The sequence below is a fragment of the Erinaceus europaeus genome, chromosome 6 (assembly GCF_950295315.1).
Source record: "Erinaceus europaeus chromosome 6, mEriEur2.1, whole genome shotgun sequence".
NCBI classification, from domain to species: domain Eukaryota; kingdom Metazoa; phylum Chordata; class Mammalia; order Eulipotyphla; family Erinaceidae; genus Erinaceus; species Erinaceus europaeus.
The window spans coordinates 11,961,236-11,970,362 of NC_080167.1; the positions used below are offsets into that span (position 1 = coordinate 11,961,236).

Here is a 9,127-nt window from a genome sequence, read left to right on the forward strand (position 1 = left end):
GGGCTTAAAGGCAACAAGATGGCCAAGGTGAGTGTGTACAGGGCTCCCATGGCGTGCACTCTGAGCTCTGAGCCCAGGTGCACCAGTGGGCCCAGGGCTGTCGCTGACCTTTCCCGGGGGGCCTTGCTGGCACCAGCCCCCTCTATGACCTTGTCATCTTCAGCAGTGTCTTGGGAGCCACCTCTCATATCCCAGAAGTGCCTGGGTCTCAGGTCAAATCCATCCTGCCCCTCTCAGGAGGACAAGCCCAACCAGGGGTGGTGGAGCAGTCCTGTAGAGTCTCTCCTCTCATCCCCTCCCCATCTCTCTCTCTCTCCATCTAAAAATAACAAGGATGAGAGGCTAAGGAGATACCACAGTGGTTCTGCAAGACTCTCATGCCTGCCACTCTGAGGTCCCAGGTTCAATCCCCAGCACCACCAGAAGCCAGAGCTTCCTTTTGGTCTGTCTCAATGTCTCATTAAAATAAAAAGAATAGGGAGTCGGGCTGTAGCGCAGCAGGTTAAGCGCACGTGGCGCAAAGCACAAGGACCGGCATAAGGATCCCGGTTCGAACCCCAGCTCCCCACCTGCAGGGGAGTCACTTCACAGGTGGTGAAGCAGGTCTGCAGGTGTCTGTCTTTCTCTCCTCTGTCTTCCCCTCCTCTCTCCATTTCTCTCTGTCCTATCCAACAACAACGACAACAACAATAATAACTACAACAATAAAAAACAACAAGGGCAACAAAAGGGAATAAATAAATAAAATAAATAAAAAATAAAATAAAAAGAATAACAATGACGGGGGCTTCAGGGTCCTAGTGCAGGATGGTGGGAAAGGACCTTGGCTGGGGTGAAAGTATTCTGCAGACACCTATCACGGGGAAAAGAGAAACTATGCCCACATGTGAACCATTTACTTCCCCCCCATAGTGATAATTTTTTTTAGTTTTTTAAATTTTATTTATTTATTCCCTTTTGTTACCCTTGTTGTTTTACTGTTGTAGTTATTGTTGTTGTTGTCATTGTTGGATAGGACAGAGAGAAATGGAGAGAGGAGGGGAAGACAGAGAGGGGGAGAGAAAGATAGACACCTGCAGACCTGCTTCACTGCCTGTGAAGCGACTCCCCTACAGGTGGGGAGCCGGGGGCTCGAACCGGGATCCTTACACCAGTCCTTGCACTTTGCACCACCTGCGCTTAACCCACTGCACTACTGCCCGACTTCCATATAATTTTTTTTTCTTCAAGTCAGCCTGGGAACAGCAGAGTCACACACATGCAAGGCCCTGGCACCACGGAATCATAACCATAATAACAGAGAACATAAAGAACAGAGAAAAACACAGAAGGCAACTGCTGGGTAAAGGTGGAGGCCCCAAAAGATAGCTGAGCCAGCGGAGGCCCCGCCCACAGAGCAGCCAAGTCTGTGAACCTGTCTGTTCCCAACCAACGTCTTCCGCCCCGGGGATTCTGCCAGACAGACTGGGGACAGGGACAGAGCAATGGCAACCTCGAGAATGAGCAGTTGTGCTGGGGGCATGAGGAGATGCTGCTTCCCTCTGACTAGGGGCTCAGACAGACACCCCATGAGGGGCTAGGGACCAGCAGGTCATAGCCAACTGAGTGAGCTCAGGCTCTCCCTTGCAGGGACCAGGGAGCTGAGCAGCTGTGGAGTGTGTAATCAAGGAGGTCGAGCCCAGACAGGAAAGCACAGTGGGCAGTGAGCTGTCAGGCCTCTCAGGAGGTCCATCAAAAGCTTCAAAGAGGTGGAATGACAGACTGGGCCAGGCTCCCCAGAGATCTCTGCAAGTGGGGAGGATTAAGGCCGCCTACCCTGAGGAGTCATGAGTCACGAGAAGGAGCAGTGGTGTGAGGTTTCAGGCCAGGGCAAGAGACCAGACTGGTCAAGCAAGAAGGAGCTAGAACACACAAAGCCTAATAGGCCAGCTGGGGCGGTTGGTCTGTGTCGTCCAGGGTCTGGGAAGGTCTGGGGATGCTTTGTACTGGGAAGACATCACACTTACGTGTGAGGACTCCTGGACAGCAGCAGTGGGAAGCCCTGGGCAGAGGCAGGTCAAGGCCAAAACCCACACAGAAATTAAGAAAGGCCTTGCCAGGCAGGGTTGGGGACACAGCATGATGATTCTGCTGAAGATTCATGCCTGAGGCTCTGAGGTCCCAGCTCCAATCCCCAGCACCACCATAAGCCAGAGCTGAGCAGCGCTCTGCTATTTCTCTGTATCTCTTTCATCAAAATAAATAAGTAATATATTTCTAAAAAAGAAAGAAAGAGAGAGAGAGAGAGACAGAGAGCCCCCTTCAGGGGGCCCAGAGCTTCTCCCAGCCAAGCCTGTAGAACACACACCTCTGTTCCTATAGGTTCCAGCAGAAAGCACCATTTCCCGGCACCCTGGCAATTTTGTATTTCATTACCCATAAGACACAGGTGAAAACCAGCCCCCAACTTCACCATGATCAGAACCCGACTTGCTGGGGGCCTAGCCAACACCCACTTCCTGGCCTACATGGCCCAGCTCCTCCACCTCATGCTCTGTGAGAGGTTTACAGACTGATTTTGACAAGGAAGCCGGCTGCTCCTCCCACCTGAATGTCTCAGGACAGCTGGACACCCCACCACCAGCTCTGACGTACCACAAGGACTAGAAAGAGGCGTCCTCAACTGCGAGCAGGTTTCCCGCTTAGGGTCTTCACAGGGAACATTGCAGGGGCGGAGGTGTCTATTAATGTCTGTTGCCTCTTCTGGAAACACAGACAGCCACCATTGTGAGTTTCTATGGTAGGGTAACGTATCTATGGGGTGCTCAGGTCAGCACTCACATTGGAAGGAGGGAAGTTGACTGTGGAGTCAGACAACCCCGGGTTAAAAATCTCCACTCTGGGGATCGGGCAGTAGCACAGCAGGTTAAGCACACATGGCACCAAGCACAAGGACCAGCGTCAAGGATCCCGGTTTGAGCCCCCCCGGCTCCCCACCTGCAGGGGAGTCATTTCACAAGTGGTGAAGCGGGTCTGCAGGTGTCTCTCTTTCTCCCCCTCTCTCTGTCTTCCTCTCCTCTCTCCATTTCTCTGTTGTATCCAACAACGATGACATCAGTAACAACAACAACTACAACAAGTGCAACAAAAGAAAAAAAAAAAAACCAAAGCCTCCAGGAACAGTGGATTCATAGTATAGGCACTGAGCCCCAGCAATAACCCTGGAGGCAAAAAAAAAATCTCCAATGAACCATTAGCTGTGGGACCTCACCAGGTGTCTTAACCCCCATGACTCAGTTTCCTCCTCTATAAAATTAACAAGTTGAGATCAGGGTGCTGGTAGAGTACAGGACTTGCATGCTTGAGGTCCTGAGTTTAATCCCGGGACTACGTTTACCAGAGTAATGCTCTGGCTCTTTCTCTCACTAATAAATAAACAAATGTCAAAAAAAAAAAAAAGAATAGGTATAATCTTTTGTCTACTTTTCAAATGCAGAACAGTGAAAATAGCCAATGAGAAAAAGCTGAGCACTTGGCCAGCCAGCTCTAAGACAGTCATGAAATAGCACTGCTGAGGAACACTGTGGAAAATCCTGGTTTAACTTGGCATGACTGAGGCCCCAGGTTCAAACCTTGGTATCACCAGAGCTGAGAATAGATAAAAGGGAAACCTAAGTGGATGGGACAGTACGAAGGCCACTAAGTACTAAGACCACTAATACTAAGTACTAAGGATACTAAGGGAAGTACCCTTATGTCCTGGCTGAAGTCTGCTGGAGTTGCTAAAGAGACCCTCACCAACAGCAAGCTATTCATAGCCTCTCCTGAGCCCCCAGCCAGAATCAACAGAGCAAATGGCTTGGCGACAAGGCCTGGAAGGACAGGGAGGCCTCTCACCCTGCCAGCAGCACTTATGATGGAAACACTTAAAGCACACAAGCTCTTGGGTTTGTTCCCTATGAAGCTCTGGCTCAGAGAAAGACAAATTGAACCCCCAAACCTTCTGATCGATCCGAAGGTGGCTGGTGATAAATTCTCAGCCCTGCACCCTGACCCTGTCCCCCAGTGTTCCCCGCAGTGCAGCGACGGGGGCCAAGACAGGAGAAGCTGGCAAGCCCCCTCTCCTGCCAGAGGCCTCAGATGGGGATAGATGGGGAATGAGGTTGGTGCCCAAATCAGGCTCTTGTTCTAACAGAGCCAGGGATCTCGGGTGCAAGGGAGGAAGGGGGAGCAGCAGTGAGTACGGTGAGGGTTCCAGAAGCTGGGGGTGCAGGATCAGGATGCCCCGGTACTTTCAGATCATGGGAGGTGAATACAGAGTCAAGCATAAGAACACTGTACCCCACCACCACCCCCCAGAAGAGTAGAGCACCCCACTCACCACCCTACCCTAATGCCTTACTTCTGCTGGGTGCCTCCTCCGGGCCAAGGCTGCTGGATGGAGTCAGTGGGGCATTGCCAGCCTCATCCAAGGTCAGGATGAGGGGAACGTCGTCATCTACGCTCACTGCCATGGTCGCCTCTCCGCAGACCTCAGGATGCAAAGGCCAGGATGTGGACTCGGCTCTGGTCTGAGCTCCCTGCCAAAGCCTCCAGCTCAGGGGCGCTTCTCACCAGCTTCTCCATCACAGGCATCTTCCGGGAGCTGGGGAGGAACAGAGGTGACGGTTAGCACAACCTCTGGGCCCTGGGGGAGGGGGTGGCACAGTAGTTAAAGTACTGGACTTGGGAATATGAGGTCCTGAGTTCAATCTTCAGCATCCCACATGCGAGAGTGACGCTCTGGTTCTCTCTGCCTCTCTCTCTCTCTTTCCTATGTTGTGCCAATAAATAAATAAGACTTAGAAGACTTAAAACACACATATGCACACACACGCACACACCGCTGATGAAAATGCTCTGGGATGAGAGAGTGGCAAAGGCAGCAGAGGGGCTGAAACTCACTGAGTTACTCCTTTAAAAGTAGGATGAAGACGGCTGGGAGACAGCATAATGGTTATGCAGAGACTTTCATGCCTGAGGCTCTGAGGTCCCAGATTCAACTCTCAGCACCATTACAGGTCCAAGCTAAGCAGTGCTCTGGTTTAAAAAAAAAAAAAGTAGCTGAGGTCTTAATTAAAAAAAAAAAAAAAAAAAGTAGGGGTAGATAGCATAATAGTTATACAAACTGACTCTCATACCTGAGGCTCCAAAATCCCAGGTTCAATCCCTCCGCACCACCATAAGCTAGAGCTTACTAAGTAATAAATAAAGAGGGGAGGTATTATGGTATAACAGCATTACATTGATGTGGGGGGAGGGGTCAGGGGGTGGCGCGCCAGGCTGAGCACATAATATTACAGTGCACAAGGACACAGGTTCAAGCTCCCAACCTCCACCTACAGGGGGGAAGCTTCATAAGTAGGGAAGCAGTGTTGCAGGTGTCTCTCTCGCTTTCTATCTCCTCCTGCAGATTGATATTATGGCAGATCTGTTCATATCAACTTATATAAGAAGCTTTTAAGGGTAGGGGAGATAGCATAAAGGCTATGCAAACAGACTCTCAAGCCTGAGGTTCCCAAGTCCCAGGTTCAATCTCCTGTACTACCATTAAGTCAGAGTTGGGCAGGGGTCTGGCAAACAAACACTCAGATAAGAAAGCTTCTGAGTGTTAAAATGAAAGTTAGGCAACAAGGGCAACATAAGGAAGTAAATATTTTTTAAAAAGAATTGTAGGGAGTCGGCGGTAGCGCAGCAGGTTAAGCACAGGTGGCTCAAAGCACAAGGACCGGCATAAGGATCCCAATTCGAGCCCCTGGATCCCCACCTGCAGGGGAGTCGCTTCACAGGCGGTGAAGCAGGTCTGCAGGTGTTTGTCTTTCTCTCCCCCTCTCTGTCTTCCCCTCCTCTCTCCATTTCTCTCTGTCCTATCCAACAACGATGACATCAATAACAACAACAATAATAAGCACAACAACAATAAAACAAGGGCAACAAAAGGAAATAAATATTTTTTAAACATTAAAACAATTGTATAAAAAGAAAAAAAGAAAGAAAGTCAGGGCTCAGAGAGATAGCTCAACGCCCAACAAATCTGTCCATGATCAAACCCCAGTACTCCACGGGAGCGCCACAGTGCTGTGGTGTCTCTCAATTTCTGTCTGCCTCTCTATATGTTAAAAGCAGCCCAGGCCAGCAAACCAGTTCACCTGCTTTGCCATGTGCATGACCCAGGTATGAACCCAGAAACTTCAGCACTGTGCTGTCTTTCCGTCTCTCTTATTATTTGAAAAAGTCAGCCTGGAGTAGTAAAGCTATACAATAAATAAATAGAAGAAAAAAGCAGAAGAGGAAGCAGCCAAGGAGTGGTAAAATCATGTCTGCACAAGACCCCTAATTCTGAAAGAACAACAACAAAAAAAGTAAAGTAAATAAATATATAAGCTGAAAAAAACAACTTTAAAATAACAGTAGTTAACGTCACTGGGTGATAATTATATACTAAGATCTCTTTTGGTAATTTTTCTTTTTTCTTTTTACCAGAGCACTGCTCAGCTCAGGCTTTTGGTGGTGCTGGGGATTGAACTTGGGACTTGGGAGCCTCAGACATGAGTCTTTTCGCAGAGCCACTAGGCTGTCTCCCACGCTTTCTTTTAGCAATTTTAAAAGTAAAACAGACTGCAGGTTCCTTTGAGTTAGGTAGGATGATCTCTTCCTATTCCAAAGGGGGAGTCTTGAAGCTCAGAGAGGGGAAGCAGTCTACTCAAGAACACACAGCTAGAACAAGTCTTGAGTTCTGTAGGCCCACACTCACATCCCAGCCCTGGCATGTAGGCAGCCAGACCTGGAAGTCTTAATTGTGCTGGGTCAGCCACACTTGCCCAGGCCCCTCCTCTCAGGTGAAGAAGACAAGAGGACTTCCTGAATGTGGCATAGAGTCTCAGGGCCACCCAGCACTCCGGACTGGAGGCATTCAGCACCAGAGGCCACAGTTCCTATTTATACATACCCCCTATTTCCGCCCAGGGTGGACCCAGAGGAAAACCAGGACTCAGCAGATCTGCAGGCAGGCCTTTGAACTTCACAAGAGCAGCAGGATCCCCAGCAGCACCTATGGCCTTCTCCCATGAAACACACACACAGCCAATGTGTCCACAGGAGCCAGTGCCTTCTTCAATCAAGCAGCAAAAGGGGGCTCTGTGAAGCCCCTTGTCCTCTGCCCTGAAAACTTCCTCAAGACTTTTATTTTCACAAGTCCTCCAGTCCTGGGGGTGAGGGAGTATTCTGCTTTGAAATCTCAATAGTGGGGAGACAGACGCAGACACCCCTGATGAGATAGCATCCCCATGCTGTCCAAAAGAACTCTGTTTGTGGAAGTCGGGCGGTAGTGCAGCAAGTTAAGCGCAGGTGGTGCAAAGCGCAAGGACCAGCATAAGGATCCCGGTTCGAGCCCCTGGCTCCCCACCTGCAGGGGAGTCTCTTCACAGGTGGTGAAGCAGGTCTGCAGGTGTCTTTCTCTCCCCCCGTCTCCCCTCCTCTCTCCATTTCTCTCTGTCCTATCCAACAATTACGACAATAATAACTACAAAATAAAACAAGGGCAGCAAAAGGGAATACATAAATAATAATAATAATAATAAATAAATAAATAAAGAGCTCTGCTCGTTTTCTTCTTTCTGCCTTTATTGCAACTATTTTCAAGCGGAGCCGATGTGTAAGTGGACTTCCCTTGTGGGCATTGCTCAGCTCTGCCAGCGATCCACTTCTCGGCTGTATTGATTTAGAGAGAGGGAGGGCATTGTCACCTCTCCACTCATCCAGGAGGGCTGCCTCAGTTTTATCACTGCTGTCAGAAGGGCTAGTGGCCTTTGAACAGTTTGACAGATGCCTCTGCTCCAGGTGCTGTAGCAGTCTGTGGTTCTCAGCTACCAGGGAGAGTCTGTCCCCCCAGGGGGACACAGGAGAGGTAAGGAGACATTTCTGATGGTCACAGCTCTGGGATGGGGTGGGGCTAGAAGTCACAGGCCAGAGAAGTTGCTCAACATCCTGCAGGGTATGGCTGGGACCCACGGCCAGAAATCTGAGGCTCAAAATGTCAAAGTGTAGTCACTGAGGACTCCTACTGGGCTGACAGCCCCACTTCACAAAGGCTCATAGGACCCAGCTGCCTGTAGTAAATCAGCTGTAGGGGGAGGAAGCGCTCCCAGGCCATCTGAATTCAGAGACCCTACCCTCTTAGCCACAATCTGAAAATGTTTCTGAGAGTTGCTCTCCCTGAGTCCTGCCTGTGGTGTCACAGAGCAGGGATGGTGAGGCCCAGCAGGGACAAGGGACTTGACCAAGGTCGCACAGTGCTGGCTAGCAGTCCTGGCACAGTGCTCCTGACACCACAGGCTGTGCTCTTCTCTCCAGAGAGGAAGGTGGCCCTGGGGTCCCAGGAAGAAGGGGTCATCATCTGTCCCTGAGGAGGGGTTAACCCGCGAGGACAGCCTGACCTGGCCACCAGTGTCCTGCGGGGACAGCCTGACCCGAGCACTAGTGTCCAGCGGGGTCGCCTGAGGGTTCCAGGGACAAAAGTTGGGGCACCAGCTCCACGTGCTCCCAGCCCATGTGGTGGTCCCTCCAAAAGGCCTGGGGGGGGGGGGGGGAAGAGGGTGCAAAGCCCCCGCCCGAGTTGGAGGGAGAGAAGCATGGCGGGAACTCTCCAGCGGGCCCCTCCCGGACCACCCGCCTCTCGGCCCCCTGGGAGCCCAGACGCCACCCTTCACTCCACGCCCTCTGACCCCTGGCCCCTGCCCTCCCTGGCAGACCAGCCCCCCCGTCCCGTCCCGTCCCGTCCCGTCCCGTCCCGTCCCGTTCTTACACGCGCCACCCCAGCAGCCCGGACCGCGCGCCGGGGTTCGCACCGCGCAGCCCAGCCCGCCGGCTCCGCTGCCAAAGCCCCGAGCTCGGAGACGTTGCAGGAACCACAGCCGCAGCCGCCGCCACTCGAGCTGCTGCCGCCACCGCAGCTGCGCCAGCTCCCGACCCGCCGCCTGCCTGCCCTCAGCCCCGCCCGCCCCGGCTAGCGCCCTTAGCCGCAGCTGATTGGCTAGCTAGGCAGCCATGCTGAACTCTGATTGGCCAATCTTCACGTCCTTCCCCAGTTCTCCTCCGCTGCCGACTCGGG

At 51.7% G+C, this 9,127-nt stretch overlaps 2 protein-coding genes across 3 annotated transcripts in view; both read right to left on the bottom strand.

The window, feature by feature from the left end:
• Positions 1 to 9,006, bottom strand: part of TPCN1 (two pore segment channel 1) — a 54,572-nt gene extending 45,566 nt beyond the window's left edge. The window contains exons 1-2 of the mRNA XM_016190742.2: positions 8,822 to 9,006; positions 4,382 to 4,624 (exon numbers count right to left, since the gene is read on the bottom strand). Of these exons, the coding sequence (XP_016046228.1) occupies positions 4,382 to 4,493 (112 nt within the window). The 5' untranslated portion in view covers positions 4,494 to 4,624; positions 8,822 to 9,006. The remainder of the gene's footprint in view (positions 1 to 4,381; positions 4,625 to 8,821) is intronic.
• Positions 1 to 9,127, bottom strand: part of CFAP73 (cilia and flagella associated protein 73) — a 129,346-nt gene that overhangs the window by 59,796 nt on the left and 60,423 nt on the right. The window lies entirely within an intron of this gene.